This window comes from Penicillium canescens (genome assembly GCF_028828765.1).
Source record: "Penicillium canescens strain IBT 15451 chromosome Unknown utg000004l_segment0_segment0, whole genome shotgun sequence".
Taxonomy (NCBI): Eukaryota; Fungi; Ascomycota; class Eurotiomycetes; order Eurotiales; family Aspergillaceae; genus Penicillium; species Penicillium canescens.
The window spans coordinates 3,433,486-3,452,874 of record NW_026703966.1 but is presented as its reverse complement, the minus strand read 5'-3'; the positions used below and the strand labels follow the sequence as shown (position 1 = coordinate 3,452,874).

Here is a 19,389-nt window from a genome sequence, read left to right as displayed (position 1 = left end):
CAGTAAATATATCGATTGTGCTTTGTATTTAATAAGGCAGATACCAAAAGTGCATTAAGTTCTTCAGCGGTTTTACCTACGTTTCTATCTAACTCTGCCATTCCCAATCCAGTCCAAGTGTCTCTGTAGCCTGAGCATCGATCCAGTCCTGCAGGGGATCAGCCATCAACCCGGACACTCTGAAATAAAGATGATATACTCACCCACAAGTCTCTTGAGAGCTTCATATCTCTAGCAATCGAGCTGGGCTTACACAACGTAGCAATAGGTATGAAGTACTGACCACGGATATTCTCTCCTCTCACTTCACTACTGGCAGCAAGATATAAAGCCGTCGCGGCCCCATCCTCCAACGACTGACCCCAACACGATCCACCCAACCTCACAAGCCAGCCGAAAAAAGATCCAAAGTAAGAAGACCAGTCGAGCCACTGATCAGTGACAACATTCCCCGGGAAGAAGGAATTGACATAGATATGCTTACTGGCCGGATCACGATCATTCAAAAGCCGACGACTGAGCTCTTTCGCAAAAAGAATGTTGCCCAGCTTTGATCGGCCATACCGCCAGACCCCATCATACAAGGCAGGCCATTTGACGCGTGAAGATGAAGTCAGAAGATCTAGATCTAGCTCCTGGCATGTCAAGTGTAAAGACGAGCTCGCAACAACAATACGCACATCGCCGTTGCGCACTGTGACCACGCCATTCTTCAAGAGAGGCATGAGTAGTGTAGTGAGAACTTGGTGTCCGACGCAGTTTGTCGCGAAGACACGCTCGATATTCTGTGGCGAGCGAGTGTATTCATCTGGGACACCGAGGGCTTCATGTATTTGTTAGATTACAACGGTAGCAGAATGAAGATGATACTCACCTGCGTTGCAGATCAGGATGTGGACTCGATCTGTCAGTTCTTTGATCTTCTCAGTGGCAGCTTTGACATCCTCGACATCTCCCAAATCACACTTGACGAACTTGACTCGGGGGTCATCCTTATTGAGTGAAATAGCCTCGCTTTGACTCCATTCTTTGCAGGCAGTGACGTATTTGTCTTCGCTTCTGGCGAGGATGATCACTCTCTCTATCCCGTGTAAGAGAAGTTGAGCCGTGATTTCTATTGATTGTTAGCATGTTGCATTGCAATATTTGGCATTCCATTTGATGTTCCTATATACGTGCCTTTGCCAATGCCTGCATGCCCACCCTATTCAAGGATTAGCCTCAGTTGCTGTGAATGCCAGATTGATTTACCGTGACCACAGCCACTCGCTCTTTTAAACCTGGCACATCTTCCAGTGAAAAGTTGCGGTATGTGAATATTCCAGTCATTTCGAGTTGAGGAATTGTTGAAGTTGGTCGAGCTGGAGGTGTAGCACGTATACGTCATCGCCACCAGTACCATTCATTGGACTATGCTATTCTCTATGTGTATTAAGTATGCATCATATTCAACGCCATTTATCTTTGCACTGCACAGGTATCGTGTGTTGAATCTCACTGAGGCCTGCATAAGACGAAAGAAAAAAACGCCCATCCCAAATATCAGAATGCCCAATGTTGAACCTCTACCCCAAGAAGCAATATCTCATGCGGAATACATTTTGGACAGAGAAATCTCTATCCGATTAAAAAGGAAAACCTAGGCCTTGTTCGCCTTGCTCTGGTGCAGCATCCAGGTAAGGAGATCGACCTTGGTGACGACAGCAAGAGGCTTCATAGCACCGCTCTGATCCTTCTCAGTAACGACAGCGGCACTGTTCCACTCGAAAAAGCGGTTCAGCACGCTGAGAGGGGTGTCCATAGTGATCTCAATGAAGCTACGGCTGCGGGCCTGAGGCTTGAGGGTATCCTTACCCTTGCCGAGATCACGGGGGTCGGTGACCACCTCGGAGATCTTGGAGAAGTCGAACATAACCTCGGAGACGGGGCTCTGACCGGATGCCCGGCCGTGAGTCAGTCGGCTAAGCACGTTACCAAGAGTGACGAGACCCACAAGCTTGCGGCCGGAGGGGGCGAGGACGGGGAGCTGATCAAATCCTCTGTCGCGCATGATCTCAATGGCAGTCTCGCAGGGCGAGCTGGCTGTGACGGTAGTAATGGGCTTCAGGCGCAGAGCGCTGACCTTGGCATCGGCCAGAGGGTCGGCCTCTGGCTCAGTCTCAGTTGTCGCGGTCACTTCAGCGGGGAGTTGGGGGAGCAGGTCGTTGGCGGCGAGCCAATCATCATCAGCGAACTGGAGGTAGTTAGTATAATGTCATTTGAGGTTGAATATTGCATTCATCGCTCTTACCTTGGTCAAGTAACTTCTGATGCTGTCGGGGAGAACCACAACAACAACGTCGTCCTTAGTGAACTTGTGCTCCTCGTTGGCCTTTGCAAGAGCAGCAATGGCACTGCCACTGCTACCACCAACCAGCAGACCCTCCTGAGCAATCAATTGGCGGGAGTACTTGAAAGACTCCTTATCGGCAGTCTTGTACCAATGATCCACAGCCTGCTGGTCCAGCACATCGGGAATGAAATCATATCCAATACCCTCGACCTTGTAAGGCTCGTTGGCGCGAGCATCGTTGAGAGTGGTAGGCAGAGCCAAAATGGAACCAAAGGGATCGGCGGCGATCACTTTGATATCGGCATTGTGCTTCTTGAGACCACGGGCAAGACCAGTGATGGTACCACCAGTTCCTGCGCCAGCGACAATAGCCTTGATCTGGCCATTGGTCTGGTTCCAGATCTCCTCGGCGGTACCGAGCTCGTGGGCCAACGGGTTGTTCACATTGCCGTACTGGTCCAGGATGTGGGCGTTGGGCAGTTCCTTTTCGAGGCGCTTGGCCACTCCAATGTGAGACTCAGGCGAGTCGTAGGCCGCCTCATTGGGTGTACGGATGATCGTAGCGTTCAAGGCGCGCAGGACGGCGACTTTCTCGGCAGACATCTTCTCCGGAAGCGTGATGATGGTCTTGTAGCCTACAACGAACAGACATGTCAGTACACATATACCATGATCAGATCACTAGAATCGTACCCTTGACAGCACCAACCAGTGCCAGACCGATACCACTAAGTCACAATTAGCACCCAGAATCACACCATACAGTGAACAAAACGAACGTGTTGCCACTGGTAGGCTCTATGAGGGTGTCGCCAGGCTTGATGCGACCCTCTCGCTCGGCCTCCTCTATCATGCGCAGGGCAATGCGGTCCTTGACACTGCCACCGGCATTGAAATACTCCAATTTGGCGTAAACGGTGGCATCGATTCCGAGGCTGCGGGGCAAACGGTTCAGGCGAACAAGGGGTGTGTTGCCGATCTGCTGTGTGATGGTGTCCAGAGCCACTGGTGGGGAGAAGGTATTAGAAGACATTATGAATATGAAGGTCACTATTCAGAGAGAAAGGAAGTGAAGTTGTCAAAAGCGAAGATTTCACCACTCCGACTTTTTGCCCGCCCGATGATAGCCGCCTGTGGACCCATCTAATCTACATCTATGCAACTGTACGTGTATGGGATTGACAGTATATAAGAAGTGTATAAGTTATAGGATTCTAGTAGATGGATAAGAGTTGAGCTATATTCAGGTTAAACACAAATAATAACAGGGAGATCGCATATATATAAACAACAGAATACTCAGAATAAAGCTGAGGTCTACGGACACAGGAACATATATAAGTTTACTACACTACCAGTTGTAGAATAGAATATCCGGAGCAAACCACAAGGACCTAAAAGTAACTTATAACTACTGCCGCTATAAACTTGCCTCACCGATCTAACCGATTTCTCTTCTACATGCACGCCGATCTCTATCCACATTGCCCAACTCGCTCCAATCATTCAACAAAAACAAGCTAAACCAAGCTCTTCCTGCACAAGTGGTGTTCACACTCTCTAGGGAATGATGCGCTAAGTTGAGAGATTTCTGCAGAGCCGAGACCGTGGCTGTGCACAATGGGACATGCCATTCCCCACAGCAATCTACACATTGTGGTTTCATCTTTGACAATGGTATGTCCCAGAACACAGCCAGGATGCCAGTTACAGTATTTGGACAGTTGAGGAGGTTGGGTGCCCCTTGGGAGCCCAAGTCGCCACGGCCAACCTGAATACGATCGTCACGGAACAGTTGCACATCGTGGCTGGATGTGCCAAGACCACCTGGCTCGTGAGATGTTCCATCCCTGATCCATTGCTCTCGATCATTTGAAGGCTGATTGGCTATGCTGTCTTCCAGCGCATCCCACAGCTGCGGTTGTTTTTATTTGCCTCCTTTCGCACGGGCTAGAGCTGTATAGTCCCTGCTGTCTCTCACCCTTTCTTTGCTTTTTTCCTACCCTCAGCGTGAAATTCTTGTCCTTGCAGCGTTCTTCCCTTAATTCTTTATCCTCTATCAAGCATTTATTACGAATCCATCTACCATTATATTCTTTGGTCGCTTCACGGTCTGGTACCGTGCTCGCCCAGCCAAACAGTAGCCCCTGAGCTCTGTGACTATGGGCTCAATCAGGTCGGACAACTCCCAGAACACAGATCTGCGTCTCCGCGGAAGTGGTGATGGGTCGAAGACATTGAAAGAAAAGACCTCGCAGAGTAACTCGATATTGCCCACCAACTCGAACACCTCCAAACGACGATATGGCCTCTTTCGCGTCAAATCTGCAGGAGAGAGCGGTCGGACGGGAATACACCCATGGCATCTTCTCAAAGTATGCTTCAGGAGTGTCTGCACACTGTCAATGGTGGTGAACATTCTCTGGCCCTTTGTCCCTGCCGCAATCGTTATACACTTTGCTCGACCCGACCTTCATGTCTGGATTTTCAGTCTCAACTACATTGCCATGGTGCCCTCGGCAAACTTGCTCGGCTTCGCAGGCGGAGAGCTAGCGAAGAAATTACCCAAGATGCTGGGCATCTTGGTTGAAACGACACTAAGCTCCGTGGTGGAACTTGTACTTTTCATGGTCCTTTTGTATAAGCATGGCCGTACCGAACATGCCGATCTGATCCCCGTTATTCAAGCCGCTATTCTCGGCTCCATCATGGCAAACCTCCTGCTTTGCTTGGGCATGTGCTTCTTTGTCGGTGGTCTCCGACGCGAGGAGCAGGTCTTCCATGAAGCGGTCAGTGAGGTCGGCACTGGGCTGCTGCTTGTTGCTGGCTTTGGACTTTTGATCCCTAGTGCTTTCTACTCCGCGCTGCGTGGGAGCGTCAATGAAGAGTTTACACTGCACGCTTTAGGCGGTTATGCCCTGACAATTAGCCGTGCCACTTCGGTTATTCTTCTCGTGGCATTTTTGACGTGAGTAACCTTTCATATATGCATAGAAAACAGTCACTGACCTCAATAGCTACCTGGTCTTCAACCTGCACAGCCACAACTCCATCTTCGACGAAGTGCTAGCCAAAGACGAAGATAAGGATGAAGACAGACACGAAGAACTCGCAAGGGCCAAACTCACATTGATTGAGTGCTTTGTGGCCATCGCGGTCTCGCTGACTTGTGTTTGTATGTCGGCCGTCTTCCTGGTCCAAGAAATCGAGTTCATTGTGGCTCGTGGTGTCTCGGATAACTTCCTCGGTTTGATCCTTGTACCGCTGGTCGAAAAGGCTGCCGAACATCTTACTGCTGTTGATGAAGCTTGGGATAACCAGATCAACTTTGCACTGTTCCACTGCCTGAGCCCTTCTATCCAGACTGCACTGCTCAATGCCCCACTCACCGTCATTGTTGGCTGGGGAATGGACAAGGAGATGAGTCTGAACTTTGAGATCTTCATGGTTGTTCTCGTTGTTCTCTCGATTCTGGTCGTTGGCAATTTCTTGCGGGATGGCAAGTCCAACTATCTCGAAGGAGCTCTTTGTGTTTTGGTGTATTTCATCGTGGCTGTTTGCACTTGGTACTATCCTGGAGTGGAAATTGCCTCGACAAATCAGTATTAACAGGAATCGAGGCTACCAAATCGAATCTGTCTTATTTTAGATACTAATTCACTCCAATGTACAATGAATATTAAAGTTGATGAATACTCCAGATTTGGACGAAAGTCCTGGTATAAATGCTGTCCGAATTGGACTGCACCTAGATAGCCACACCCAAATTTAAACCACAAAGCGAACACGATCTGGAATGTTATTCCGAAGACTTGAAGCGCAAGGCCTCATTAAGGAGCATCTGTGCATCAACCCGCAACTCAAAGTTGGCTAAGAAACAAAAACTGATCTCTAGTTTAGACAGTTCCTGTTCAGAGACACCACCGACTTTGGCAACCCGGCTATGCGAGTACTTCAAGTCCTCCAGGGCCTTGGACGCAACCCAAATACCAGCAAGCACCAACCTATGTACGTTCCTCGGCAAAACCCTCAGAAGATTCTCATCCAAGGTCATCTTAGATATATACACGCTGGCCGCGAGATACACCGCTGTAGACATAGGACAATACTTATGCAACCGAAGCAGATACTCTTTCAAAGGAAACGCAGGCACCTTCTTCGAAAGAAACTTCTTCGCCAGAATAGCCAACTGAACCGCCTCCTCAGTGGCGCGTGCCGGGTTGGGCGCATCATTAGGATCATTCACATGTAACCCAAATGACTGCACCTCCAAATGACCCTCCGCGATAGGCGTCTCACTTTCCCGCGGTGTAGAGCTATGCGAATTCCATTCATCCGTCCCAGAAGGCTTGTCCGCATACTGAGCACCCAACTTCTCAATATTAAGACAGAGCAGGTGCACTGCAGCCTCAGGCGAAATGTCAAACACGGCAGCGGCGTCATTCCGCGGCGAATCAGCGGCCGGGCGATCAGCGCGGTCCCCGATCCCACTGCTGTCGGGCGAGTCGAGTTTCAGCATGGCAAGCGCCGGGCGAACAGTCGCATTCACGTCCACGTCCACGTTCACGTGCCCGTCCGCATCCGCGTCTGTGTCATCGGGCATGCACTCCGTTTGTGTGACAGCAGCCATTTTGGCCTGGACGTTCATTGCGCGCAGGCGAAGGCGGCGTGGGTTGGGAATGCGAGCGAAAGAGTGCACCTGAGCCTTGTGGATGATGGCTCCCCAGTTGGATATCTCATTTTCTGACGCGGGATAGGAGGTGTGGTGCGCGGTCTCGTGGCGATAGTGATCACGGGGAGAAGAGGAGGGACGGAAGTAAATGGAATTTAGTGGGGGAGTACAGTACGAAGTACTCAGTAGTGGAAGAGTAATGGTGAATGTAAGATTGAAGTCCTCACATTACCGAGGTTTGCGAAAGTTGAATGTTTCCAGGGGCAAAGATAAGTTATCAGCATTGCATCACTTTCATGCTCTGATGGAACCACCATGTGGTTCTCATCTATATACATGTTAAAACAGTAACACTAACCGATAACTCCTAATGAAATATACCTATCCCTATACTCCCATTCCATTCTTTTCTTCAGGGGTATTGATGCAATCTGATAAGCGTCATCATTTTACCCTTATAACGTATTCACTTGTTCCTTTCTTCCTTTCTTCTGACCTTTCTGACTTTTTTCAAGGAAGAGGCATTGTGTTGACCAGAAGACAAATACGTGACTTCTCTAGGTCTGCAGTCGCTGCAAGGGCAAGCCCAATATGCCAACCCATACCGCCCCAGGAAGGATGCTCTTTGAGCTCGGCGATGTATGGACTTGTAACCATCCCGGACGATGGCAGGTGTTCTAGGGACCCAAGTCTCGATGCGGTGTGTTGTCCGAGTTGGCTCTGGGTTGTGCGCGTACATCCTTCGTTGGCGCTTATGAACCTGTGTAAGGCGAGTATGGGGTTTCTGGATAGGGCCTTCGTTGTCGCTCACCCACTACCACATGAGGTGACCATGGGTTCCGGTTGTACGGCATTCGCTCTCGCTCGGGGATCCCCGAACCAGTTGAATAACCCGAAGGCGTCCTTCGCCCAGCACGAGGGGGTCTTCTCTCTTCGACGGGAGAGCGTGAGCGAGCCTGCCTGGCTTGAGGCGTTGTGGATGGTTCCGCAAAACGAGTTCGCTTTTGCGGCTTTGGTGCCCACTTTTGTTCCCTCTCTATAATGTCGGGCTCATCGACCGGACGACGCCGTTCATAGGAATGACATCGAGGCTGAGCTTGTCTTTCTCGAGCTGATGACCTACCCCTGTAGGTATTGGGATCGATGTATTCGACAACTGGACGAGATGCGGGCCTAGACCAAGTCGGATGTCCTCCATACACATATTGGGGGGTCCTTCTATGTGTGTATGACCTATGTGTGGATGGCATGCCAGTGGGAAAGGTCATTCTACTCCCAAAGTTTCCCATATTACAAGCGTTTTTCTGACGGAAACGCTTTCCTCGGGCCAAGAAGTCATCGGCGCTCTCGTGTGAGAAGTTCGGAGAAGAAGGTGACGGCGACCAGTTGTCACTGGAGTCGAAACCAAGCGAAGTGTAGTAGCGATATCTCCGAGGTCGAGAGATACCGTGTCTATGAGCTCGGTAATCCATCTATAATGGGGTTAGCTTTTGGCCCTTCTTGATAATTGACATTGAGAATGCATGGAGACAGGCCCAAGTAAATAGGCCCTAAGAACAATGAGTCTATACACAAAGATGAACCCAAATAAAGAGCTGACAAAGAACACAGCCAATAGACAGAAATAAATATGAAGGGGAACGAACTTCAAACTGCCTATTCGAGGACCGTCTAAGTATAAAACGAATGAAAGACATGAGGGCAGCCCAGACAAAGGTCTAAAGCAGGTATTTGGTGTGTACAGAATGCTGAGAATAGAATGTGTATTGTATATTCATAGAGATGAACAAAGCAGACTCTAAATAAACTCACAAAGTCTGAAAGACAAAGACTAGTTGTGAAGCATAGAATCTAAAAGCACGAGACATGAAGACATTTATAGCTAGAATGGACTCGAGGCAGGTTCACAAGGACACAGGCAGCAACACGACCATAACAGGGCCATAGCTCGTAGTTGAAGCTATTAAGATGATATATGGTGGCTGATACGCCTCTAGTCACAGGGGGCGCAGGCCGAAAGTCATGGGGAATAGCCCAATATCGGGTGACAAGGTCAACATCGATCCTGTTTCGGACCGTAATAGGTACAAAGGGTTTCATGGGAAGGGCATGTATAGATAGAAGAGTCTGATATAGATCCATCTATACGCATTATTCACCCAATATGAAGGGACGTGTGACATAAGAATTGCACGGCGTTAGCCAAGCCCCCATATGGCGTGCAGCGGAAAAGATACTTAAAACCAATGAAATTACACTTCGACATCACGACTTCATTGAATCTGCATACTGACTGCGCAACAGGTGCCCAATCCTCAAGACTCCCCGATGAAGATTTCTCTGTGTGTTACAGATCGAGAACAGCCACACAGCCACACTTGATCATCTAGTCAGAGTTGCAGCTGTTGGTGGCTTGAAAGGCGCTACTGTCACCGACATCACTTAAGAACCAACGATTTACAACGCGAATCATCCGGTTATAGAATATGTGCCCCCTCCTGCCGTGTTGGGTTAACTCCGCTGTAGTATCTATGTCCACATTTGAAGTACCTTGTCCTGGACCTTGTCACGCTGATGAAGAACATCCATGTTCAGGCCCTGGACCCCACTCTGTAGCCTCACTATCTCAGTCTCGAGGCCTGAAATTCCTTGTTCTTCGGGTGAGTTCCGTAGGGATATTTCATAATGACAACTGGCGGTCAAGGCAGACTGAAGGAGCTGGGATGCGCTGTCGGATGGCGACAGGTGGTCCACTAAAGGAGAATCGACTGCACCCTTGAGACTACCTAGTGTTTCGGACATCTGAAATCGTTTTTCGTGAAGTTCACTGACCCCGCCGGTGCCGCCGTTGCCTTTTGGCCGGAGCACAGATTCGGGGAGCACACCAACACGCCGCAAAATACTTCCTAGGGCAGGTTGGTCAATCGTAGGCGCCGCAGGGGTTTTCGCCGCAAGAAGAAGGCCTGGCTGTAAAGAGCGGCGGCGCAGTGAATCTCGCCGTGAAGAGGGCTGTGTGACGAGTTCACCCGCTTCGGATTGATATAGGGCGGCTAATTGGTCCAACAGCACCGAAGATGACAGCCGGTCTGCCATGTGCTTCGTGAAATCCTGCTTGGACAATGTCATTTCGATTAACGTGTCGAGTGCCTAACGATGTCTTAGCTCTTTGTTCGTTGGATGCGCAGGAACACCGTACCTGCTCCAAACTCTCCTGCGACGCCACTCGCAGCTTGCCATGTTCGTTCTGAAGCTCCCTGAGGATGGGCTCGTTGAATTGCTGCCTAACCGACATCTCGGCTAATATCCCAATCTCCGGGTATAGAGACTCGAGTTCCTCCTCAAGTGCAGCAATGGTTTCTCCTGCTGGAGCCTTGGCGACTGTGCCCCCAGCCTGAACCGTTTCCAAGTAGAGTCGATCGAGCCGATAGTGTATTTCCTCTGCAACGTAGTCTGCCAGCATGGCACTCAGGTCATTCGTACGCGTCACCGTGGATGCATCATTGCCACGATATTTGATACCCGACACGAGTGTCTCCAAACCAGCAAGGGTCTTGTCATCCTGTTTTAGCTGGGTCGACAGAGATGCCAGAATTCTCTTGCTTTCCGTACCCGACTTGTCCAACGCGTTCCTGAAATTGGCCTCCAGTTCGTCCGAGAGCTCACTAGCCTGCGCAGAGTCAGAAATACGCTCCCACATGCCGCAGCAAATCTCAACCTACCGCCATTGTTATATCCTGTCTCCCTCCTTCATGCTTCTTTCGCAGCCGAGCAACGTCCCGATTTCGCTGTTGCTCCAAGTTGTTCGCTAGTCCCAATTGCTTATTGAGACTGTCGCACTGGAATTTTAAAGTCTCTGTCTGTTTCTGAATCGTGGCTGTAGAGGCCTCGAGGAACTCGATCGCGTCTCGGAGGTCATCTTCGAGAATAGGGCGTGTGGCAGGGAGGTCGGGGTTGCGGAGGAAGGGTTGGAGAGCCCCGTTGGCTTCGAGTCTCGAGTATCTGAACGTTCAAATTAGCTTTGAAGCTCATGCCAAAACTCATATTATAGCAGGAAAGCTTCCATCCCAATATGTCGTTGCAATCTAATAATCAGAAACATACAATGCCAGTTCCTCTTTTGATAGCAGGGTGTCGGGTCGGAGGTGTTTCACTGCCCACTCCGTGTCGCCAGAAGCGCCGCAAAACGCGGACTTAATGGCATCGCGCTTAGCGAGTATATCTCGCTCTTTAAGAATTGAAAGGATGCTGTCGGTGAGGGTGTCTCCCATGTTTGTTGTTTTGGGGATGGTGTGGAGGCCCGATAAGGTGGGGAGCTCGGGAGAGGCAATTTCGCGACACAATGAGATCTATCGCGTAGAACATATTTAGGCAGCCTGTTTTACTATATACATTACAATATACTCTCTAGATTTGTCTATCTTCACCTTGTGTATAAATCCCCACATTACTATGTACCCAACTTGCTATGGTCTCCTGTTCTAGTAATAGTCAACATAGATCTATAGGATAGAGATGAAACACACCAGTCAAATTAGTCAAATTAGCTCACCATTGAGGAATGTTGAGGCCTAGAACCTCGTTAAAGAGCAACTTGATCCCCTGACAATAGTCTATGTGCCTCAGATGGAGCTTGTAGGCGAGTGTGGTTGACCAGGCCAATGAACGGAGAACTACACTAGAAAGAAGGCTGACAAACCAAGAAAGAACTCCCAGTACGGAGTCTGTGATGTGCGAAATATATCCAACTAAACGATTGGCTAACTTGATACGTCGATTGGCTTTTTATACTGCCTTCCATGATCTATTGCTGCATGTGTAAAGCATGGCTACAGTAAATATGTGGATGGTTCAACTAGAACAGCGAGAGACAATAGACTATTTGAACTAGAAGGCTCAATGCCATATAAAATCGAGCCCTGCGATCTCCACAGTAGTCGGCAGTTGAGATCAACAGGGCAACAACCCAAAATAAGCCAAAATGTGGCTGCCTATGTGGCTGAGTAATCGACAACACCATGAACCTTTTGATTCGCAACACTGGAACACGTTTGCCCAGTTTGAATTTTGCCATCAACCCTCTGTACAGTGCGTGTATGTACCTGAAGTAGGGAGAGACGTGTCGGAGTCTGGAAGCTTAGCATTTAGCGTCTCCGCAAAACGTTACCGCATCCCAAAAAAGTCGGCCCTGTCGACTTGACATCCTTCGGCATTCACCTCTCGCCGTTTCGCATCTCTGTTCACCCAAGATTTAATTATTTGAATTTCTGTGAATGCGCCGAGGGACTCGCGATGTTCCCTTAGATCACCGTGTCTGAACAGTACCGAATCGATTCCGTCTCCTTTTTACCGACAGCATTTCAGCGTCCCTCGTTACCGTTTCCGACAAAATCACTATTAGACAGAGATGTCTTCCAAAACCTCCCCGTCAGAATCTCGGGGCCCCAGTCCCGGCCAAAACTCCGGATCCACGTCAGCCTCCAATGGCCCCTCGAACACCGAAGTGGAGATGAAGCCCATGCGATCTGATCCCCCGAAGGGCTCAATCCCTCTGGGAGAGGATGTGATGCAGCTGGCTCGGATGGGAGAGATTGGCGCCATGCAGAACTTATTTGCGGCCAAGAAGTTCACCGCAAACCACCGAGATGAGGAGGGGATCACCCCGTTACATGTTCGTTCTTCGATGGAGGCTGCGCAACCTGCGTAACATTGGAACCATGTTTACTGACCGTGCATTCTCTCTTTATAGTGGGCCGCTATCAACAACCAATATGCGATGTGCAAGTTCCTACTCGACTCCGGAGCCGATGTCAACGCCAAAGGAGGAGAGTCGGTGGCGACGCCAGCCATGTGGGCAGCACAGCGGTGCCATTACTACATTGTCAACTTGTTGCTCCAGAACGGTGGAGACCCTCTTTTGACGGACGTGCAAGGGTACAACATCCTCCACCTCGCGACCATTGACGGCAACGCTTTCCTGGTTGTGCTGCTTCTCCACCAGGAAATCCCCGTGGACGTCGTCGATCAACAAGGGCATACTGGACTGATGTGGGCCGCGTACAAGGGTTATCCCGCCTGTGTGGACTTGTTCCTGCGCTGGGGCGCCAATGCGAACGCTGTGGACGAAGGTGGCTTGACACCGCTCCATTGGGCGCTAGTGAAGGGCTCTATGCCTTGTGTCCTGAAGCTGCTTGAATTTGGCGCCGACCGTTTCGCCCAGACCCGGGATGGCAAGTCCCCCGCGACTGTGGCGCAGGAAATGAACACTTTGCGGGTGTGGTACCGCTCGCTCAACGAGCGCGGCTATGAGCCTGATGGCAGCCAGAAGGTGGTGCCTTTTGGCATGTCGAGCTTCGTGCGGAACAAGAGCCTCATGGCCAAGTTCTTCTTTCTCTGGCCCTTCTTGACTATCCTATTGGCTATCTGGTTGTTGAGTAACCTGGCGATCTTCATTGGTGTGCCTGTTGTATTGGTGACCGTATTTGGTATGCAGTATATCGCACAGCAGGTGGCGAACAAAGGACCTTCAGAATACCGAATCCTGCAAAAGACGCCATATCTCGCCGGTGTCTTCGCAGCTACATTGTTCTGGGTCGGCTTCCGTTATGCTTTCAAAGTGCTGCCAGCGACGTACTCTTCTAACCCGATTCTGAACATTCTATTCGCAGTCTTCTTCTGCTTAACTGCTTACTTCTATGTCTTCGCTATGGTCCAGGACCCGGGCTATGTTCCGAAGCTCAGCAGCAGGAATCAACAGAGAGAGGTTGTCAAGAAACTCTTCGAGCAGTGGAAGTTTGACGAGGAGAACTTTTGTATTCCCTGCATGTCAAGAAAGCCACTCCGAAGCAAGCACTGCCGTCGTTGTGGGCGGTGTGTTGCGAAGCATGATCAGTATGTGGTCGACCTGGAGATCTCTGTCGATGTGTTTACTAATTGCTGAACAGCCATTGTCCGTGGATTGACAACTGCGTGGGATCCAACAACCTCCGTCATTTCGTTCTATATATCGTCTCCCTCGAAGCTGGCATCATCCTGTTTGTCCAGCTGACGATTGCTTGTGAGTGGTTCAAAATAACATGTAGCCGGATCGTAAACTAACCCTAACCAGATATCACCGCTCTTCCCGCCCCTACCGGCGCTACCTGCAGTGTCATCAACGACAAATTGTGTGACTACGTCTCCCGGGACACCTTCACCCTGGTCCTCACCATCTGGACCATCCTCCAGCTGGTCTGGGTCACGATGCTTTGCGCCGTCCAACTGGTTCAAATTTCCCGCAACCAGACCACCTCCGAGAATATGCGAGGCCACCACATCGACCGGTCCTACCCAAGCTCCCAAGCCTTTGCCTCCGCAATGACGGCCGGAACAACCTCCATGGAAGCTGCCGGCCTGTCCGCCACCGGCACCGGCCCCAACCCAGCCCTTGCCCGCGGGCCTGCACCCCGCCCAAGAGGTGGCTGCCTCCAGCAATGGTCCTCCCTCCTCGGAATCGACACCTTCTGGACGACAGCCAAGGATGGACTCCGCGATGGACCACAAGCCGCTCGTCCCCGCAACCCCTTCTCTCGCGGCGTCATCACCAACTGTCGCGACTTCTGGTGCGACCCAGCCCCTCTCTTTGGCAAGCGCCAGTCTGGATCCGCTATGCTGGGTGGTGAAATGGTGAACTATCATGACATGTACGAACCCCCAACGCGCATGCACACTGGCAGCCGGTCCGACGGGGTGACCTACCGTAGTGTTGCAGCAGAGGACCCCGAACGCATGGTCTAAGATTTCAATCTTGGACATCCGTTCTCTTTAATGTATTTGCAGGACATATGATCCAGCAAATCGCTATGTTGCATTATTAGGCACGTGGCACGAACGTTTGCATTTAGAGACCTGTACAGTTGACGTCAGACATTAATGATATCTTTGCAACCTAATATGTACTGTTCCGATCTCCCCACGATCAGATAAGATAGTTTCCCTTGTCACAGCGCCTGGACGTTCCAACCTTCTGGAAACATAGCGAAAAACTGCTGTCTTGTCCGAAGGGGCCCGATTGGCCCATGAGCAAGTAGCACACGGAGTACATCTTGACTGCATTGCAGGTTACCATACAAGTTCCATACAAGTACCTCGCATGGAGCCTAGGCCGTACTTCTGTATCATGTAGCTACCCAGTCTGCATTGCATGTGGCAATCCCCAGAAGCTAGCAACAGGGGTCAAAAAAGTTTTAAAAAAAAAGAGCACGAGGAACATGTAGCCAAGATGAGCTTGCGCAAGTATTGACTCAGCCAGCCTTAGATTCCAGGGTGGCCTGATCTGATACACCGTTCAAACAATGCAGGGCCCCAACTAGCGCGAGGCATGCCGAGCCTAAAACCTTGAGTTGTCACCTACCTACCCCTTATGGAGCACTACACGAGATGAGGTATGGATCCATAGTTGAGCAAGGCAGGGAATGGAGTAAAAAAAGCCTGGAGCACTGGAGAACGGTCTCTCCGAGGTGACAGTTCGGAATATTGCGGTGTCCACTTACATCCGATGTCGCCGAGTACTACATGTGTACATGTACAGAGTCCGTCAAAGAATCTAATCTCGGCTTCGGGAACCTACACGACCTCGGATCAAGTGGGCTTGGTGGATTGGTGTTTGCCTTCGACAGGGATTAGGGCTCTAGTCTACATCGTACAGGACATGCACTCGCTTGTGGAAACTCAATTAGAAAGAAAAGAAAGGGAAATATACGATACGCAGGTGAAATAATAAGCAATATACATACTTGTACTCCATACATGTACATACATTCCATACGAACAACGTAAGCCCGCGGCTCCATATCTCGCTAAGGGACCAACTAGGCAGGTGATAGGCAATAGCCTCCCACTCCACAAAGTCCAGAGATTTCCAGATACGATTGTAAACGAGGATGGTAACTTACGGTCAAGCCCAATTCCCCATCTTGAAAACGTCTGTCTCAGCCCAATTTCCCAATTTCCCAATTTCCTAATTTCCAATTCCCCGAGTTGTCTCTCCGATCAGATAAAAGTTTTCAGTTATCTGATCCATGCGGGACCCACTCCGAGTTATCTGATTTGATCAATTCAGGGGAAAAGGAAATTGGACTGCCAAGATTTTAATTGCTTTTTAACCTAGGCTCACTTTCCATTACTGATCGGCTTGTCAAATTTCAGATCCAGTTTTCGCGCGGTTGGCGTGGTATTTGCGGCCGAGACCGACATTTACTCGGACTGGAACCGCTCACTTTCGTTACGTTACCACTGTGTTAGGCCACGATGTTGTTGATCGGTCCCTGAAGATCTCGAGTTGATAATACATTGTACATGGGAGAGGTGAAGTGAAAAAATAGCTTGTCATTAATGCAAAATCAATGTAAGGGAAAATCTAATGTTCACCCAAACTGAGGGGGAATCATATATCAAACAAAGCCGTGGAGAGCAATTCTGCCGTAGCTCTCCTTGATAAATATCTTTTTAATGTCCACTTGGATCCCTTCCAAAAGGAGTCGATCCGAAACGACGATCGCTCAAGGGTTCACAGCATAGCGCGCAACCGGGTGTCCTGCACCAAGCTAGCACCAGCCAACTGCTCGCCAAAGACAGACGCCACAATCTCGCCACCACGCACAGCAAGCACCGACAGCAAAGAATCACTTAGACCGTGGGTCTTCTCATTGCAACCCTGAAGCCAGATACCAGCTTGGGCACTGACCTTGGCACCGTCCAACGAGACCCGGTAATCACGACCGGGGTTCCACGCCGCGGCTCCGGCGGGCCGGAGCGAGCGCACCTGCTCGAGCATCTCCTCGTGCGCATCGCGCAGGTAACCCGTGGCCACCATCAAGGCGTCCACATCCAGCACTTCCTTGCTCTCCTTCTCGTTATTGACCGACTTGACATGGATGCGCATGCGGCTGCTGGGGTTGTGGTGCTCGATGCGGGCGACCTTGGTCTCGGGTAGGATGCGTTGCTGCCATTGGGTTTCGTCAGGGTTCTCGACCCGCTGCAGGTACATGTCGTTGTAGATTTCTTCGATGAGTTCCAGACGGACGACGCTGTAGTTGGTTGCTTTTTCGGTGGCGATGCGCTTCTTGCGCTCGTCGGCGGACATGCCGTAGAACTTGTCGACGCGCTCGGGGTTGAAGATTTCGTTGACACTAGGAACAAATTGGTTAGCTGGGTCTATATAATCAAAGGAGAAAGACAAACAAGGGAGAGTCGTCACTAGGACGGAGAGCAGAGTCACGGAGGATGAGTGTGGTCCGCGAGTTAGGGTAGCGACGGTGCAGATCGTGGTAGATCTCAGCGGCCGACTGGCCACCGCCAACGACGGCAATGTTATAAGGAGCCATATCATTGTTCAGCATCTTAGGCAGAGCCGTGCAGTACTTGGACGAATGCATGATACGGGGGTCCTGAGGGAAACCAGGCGGCATCTTAGCCTTGCCGCCAATGGCAATCACCACCTTGCGAGCATTGCGCGAGGTAATCTCCCCGGTGCCCGTGTTACGCGAGACAACAGTGAAGTAGTCCACCACACCACTGGCATCAGTCTGACCAGGCACGACCTCCACAACCTCCTCGCCGTAGTTAACCACGTTATCAAAACGCTTCGCACACCAGCGCATGTAGTCCTCGAACTCCACACGAGCTGGTAGGAATGTGCCCAGGTTGGTAAAGTGGATCAGGCGGTTCTTGTGGTGCAGGTAGTTAAGGAATGTGAAGCTGCTGCGGGGGTCACGCATGGTAGCTAGGTCCTTGACGAAAGAGATCTGCATGCGCGAGCCCGGGACCAGCATACCCGAGTGCCAGGCGAACTGGTTCTGTTTCTCGAGGAAGGTGACCTTGGGCTTAAAGTTTGTTTGGCTTGCGCCGAGGCCCGGGTCCATGGCGTCGTTCAGGGCGATACCGATGGCTAGCGAGGCCGGGCCGAAGCCCACGCAGAGCAGGTCGTGCATCTCGTCGGCTGGGGTAGGCCGCAACAGAGACCGGCCAGTCTGAGGCTGAGTGCGCGGCACCTCGTTAAAGAAGGGAAGCTCAGACTTGATAGGCTCCATGACCCAAAAATGTGTAGAAAGAGGGAGAGCCTTGGTATAGAGAGAGAGAGAGAGAGAGAGAGAGAGAGAGAGGGAGCTTAAAGAGAGTAGCTTCCAAGCTTTGAGAGGGAAAAAGAGCAGGGATGCGTGACTTTATGTTTTTTATGTTTCAAAGCGTCTTGTCGGCCCACCCCAACGTACCATATGTCCGAGAAGAATCTAAGCGGATCAGATAAAAAAAAGCCAAGTGGATCTTCATTTTTTACTTACTCGCTTGAGTCGCCAAGTTTCGTATTTCCAAGATTTCTTGCGAATTTATCAATCAGTGTCTCCACCGATATTTATTTTTCTCTCTTCACGCCATCTCTGAAGAGATTCTGGTATTTATAAGGCTTTTAACTTGTTACTAGCTATATGCAAGAGCAGGTCGGGGTTGCACCCATTCCGGAGCAAGGACATTAATAATAGCGCATTAACCCGAAGAGAACATCTATTGCCGATGTCGGGAAAAATTGGGTCTTGAGATCATACATAAGTGGCTGTTAACATTCCGTGTTAGTGTTTCTACAGACTTTCCGTTATGTCTTGGCGCACGCATTGAACTCGCGTGTAGTGGGGGTGACCTGCAGGTGGAAAATTGCTCCGGCTCAGGTTGGATCTGTGTGGATGCTTACATGTAATTGTTCTACCTATTTCGATTGCATACATGTAACATGCATGGCATGTTGCAATATACAGGTTTCCCCAAACTACTACAGTATATCTACTGTAACTAAGTTAAGTTAACTATAGGGCTACAATGTATTGTTATTAGCCTCTCCCCAAAAACTTAAAGATTAAATACCAAATAAGCACTATATTAAATACCTGTATGTGTCAGTACAGTACAAGTTTACTCCAATACCCTATTACAATGACCAGCTCATTCTCCACTGCGTTTTACTCGGAGAAAAATTCACATGACTATGTCATGGTTATCTCTAGGATGTGTGTGTGGAATATAGAATATTAGCTATTAGCTATATGCTATGAGCCAGGAGCCATGAGCCATGAGCTATTCGATATTAGTTGTATTATTGTGACAGCTGTAGGGTTACATAGCTATCATCAGCATACCTAAGAACCTACGGATCGGAGGTACCCTCAGGCATCTCAGGGACCCCTCCAACCTTTTTCGCGCTTGGCTCGCTGATGATCATCACGAATCTTGCTACCCCTCTCGCGCTTTGCGCTTTTAACTCAGCGACATCTGATTAAAGGGCCACTTTCCGCTTTTTTTTTTTTTTTGACCAAGCGCCTGCATTAGATCCTTTTTCCAGCCACTCACAGTGCAGGTGACA

General features: G+C 50.0%; 9 protein-coding genes across 9 annotated transcripts; 4 read left to right on the top strand and 5 right to left on the bottom strand.

The window, feature by feature from the left end:
- Window positions 1–88: 88 nt before the first annotated feature.
- N7446_006660 (putative short chain dehydrogenase/reductase) lies at window positions 89–1,329 on the bottom strand (the record flags this gene model as incomplete). The annotated part of the gene is made up of 5 exons (XM_058515407.1): window positions 89–148; window positions 204–823; window positions 875–1,114; window positions 1,180–1,204; window positions 1,252–1,329. 5 exons carry the CDS (start codon window positions 1,327–1,329, stop codon window positions 89–91), a joined length of 1,023 nt encoding a protein of 340 aa, XP_058372585.1.
- Window positions 1,330–1,639: 310 nt separating this feature from the next.
- N7446_006659 (cystathionine beta-synthase CYS4) lies at window positions 1,640–3,365 on the bottom strand (the record flags this gene model as incomplete). The annotated part of the gene is made up of 4 exons (XM_058515406.1): window positions 1,640–2,233; window positions 2,291–2,967; window positions 3,026–3,060; window positions 3,112–3,365. The coding sequence occupies 4 exons, from the start codon at window positions 3,363–3,365 to the stop codon at window positions 1,640–1,642; spliced, it is 1,560 nt and encodes a 519-aa protein (XP_058372584.1).
- Window positions 3,366–3,952: 587 nt separating this feature from the next.
- Window positions 3,953–4,208, top strand: N7446_006658 (uncharacterized protein; the record flags this gene model as incomplete). The annotated part of the gene is made up of 2 exons (XM_058515405.1): window positions 3,953–4,009; window positions 4,032–4,208. The coding sequence occupies 2 exons, from the start codon at window positions 3,953–3,955 to the stop codon at window positions 4,206–4,208; spliced, it is 234 nt and encodes a 77-aa protein (XP_058372583.1).
- A 286-nt stretch (window positions 4,209–4,494) lies between these two features.
- On the top strand, window positions 4,495–5,941 carry N7446_006657 (hydrogen/calcium exchanger domain-containing protein; the record flags this gene model as incomplete). The annotated part of the gene is made up of 2 exons (XM_058515404.1): window positions 4,495–5,300; window positions 5,350–5,941. 2 exons carry the CDS (start codon window positions 4,495–4,497, stop codon window positions 5,939–5,941), a joined length of 1,398 nt encoding a protein of 465 aa, XP_058372582.1.
- Window positions 5,942–6,131: 190 nt separating this feature from the next.
- On the bottom strand, window positions 6,132–6,980 carry N7446_006656 (putative cyclin-dependent protein kinase complex component; the record flags this gene model as incomplete). Its single annotated transcript, XM_058515403.1, has 1 exon — window positions 6,132–6,980. The coding sequence occupies one exon, from the start codon at window positions 6,978–6,980 to the stop codon at window positions 6,132–6,134; it is 849 nt and encodes a 282-aa protein (XP_058372581.1).
- Window positions 6,981–7,836: 856 nt separating this feature from the next.
- Window positions 7,837–8,046, top strand: N7446_006655 (uncharacterized protein; the record flags this gene model as incomplete). The annotated part of the gene is made up of 1 exon (XM_058515402.1): window positions 7,837–8,046. The coding sequence occupies one exon, from the start codon at window positions 7,837–7,839 to the stop codon at window positions 8,044–8,046; it is 210 nt and encodes a 69-aa protein (XP_058372580.1).
- A 1,487-nt stretch (window positions 8,047–9,533) lies between these two features.
- N7446_006654 (uncharacterized protein) lies at window positions 9,534–11,272 on the bottom strand (the record flags this gene model as incomplete). Its single annotated transcript, XM_058515401.1, has 4 exons — window positions 9,534–10,151; window positions 10,201–10,671; window positions 10,724–11,003; window positions 11,106–11,272. The coding sequence occupies 4 exons, from the start codon at window positions 11,270–11,272 to the stop codon at window positions 9,534–9,536; spliced, it is 1,536 nt and encodes a 511-aa protein (XP_058372579.1).
- A 1,136-nt stretch (window positions 11,273–12,408) lies between these two features.
- Window positions 12,409–14,777, top strand: N7446_006653 (uncharacterized protein; the record flags this gene model as incomplete). The annotated part of the gene is made up of 4 exons (XM_058515400.1): window positions 12,409–12,672; window positions 12,751–13,892; window positions 13,946–14,058; window positions 14,110–14,777. 4 exons carry the CDS (start codon window positions 12,409–12,411, stop codon window positions 14,775–14,777), a joined length of 2,187 nt encoding a protein of 728 aa, XP_058372578.1.
- A 1,771-nt stretch (window positions 14,778–16,548) lies between these two features.
- N7446_006652 (uncharacterized protein) lies at window positions 16,549–18,070 on the bottom strand (the record flags this gene model as incomplete). Its single annotated transcript, XM_058515399.1, has 2 exons — window positions 16,549–17,170; window positions 17,223–18,070. 2 exons carry the CDS (start codon window positions 18,068–18,070, stop codon window positions 16,549–16,551), a joined length of 1,470 nt encoding a protein of 489 aa, XP_058372577.1.
- Between the last annotated feature and the right edge of the window lie 1,319 nt (window positions 18,071–19,389).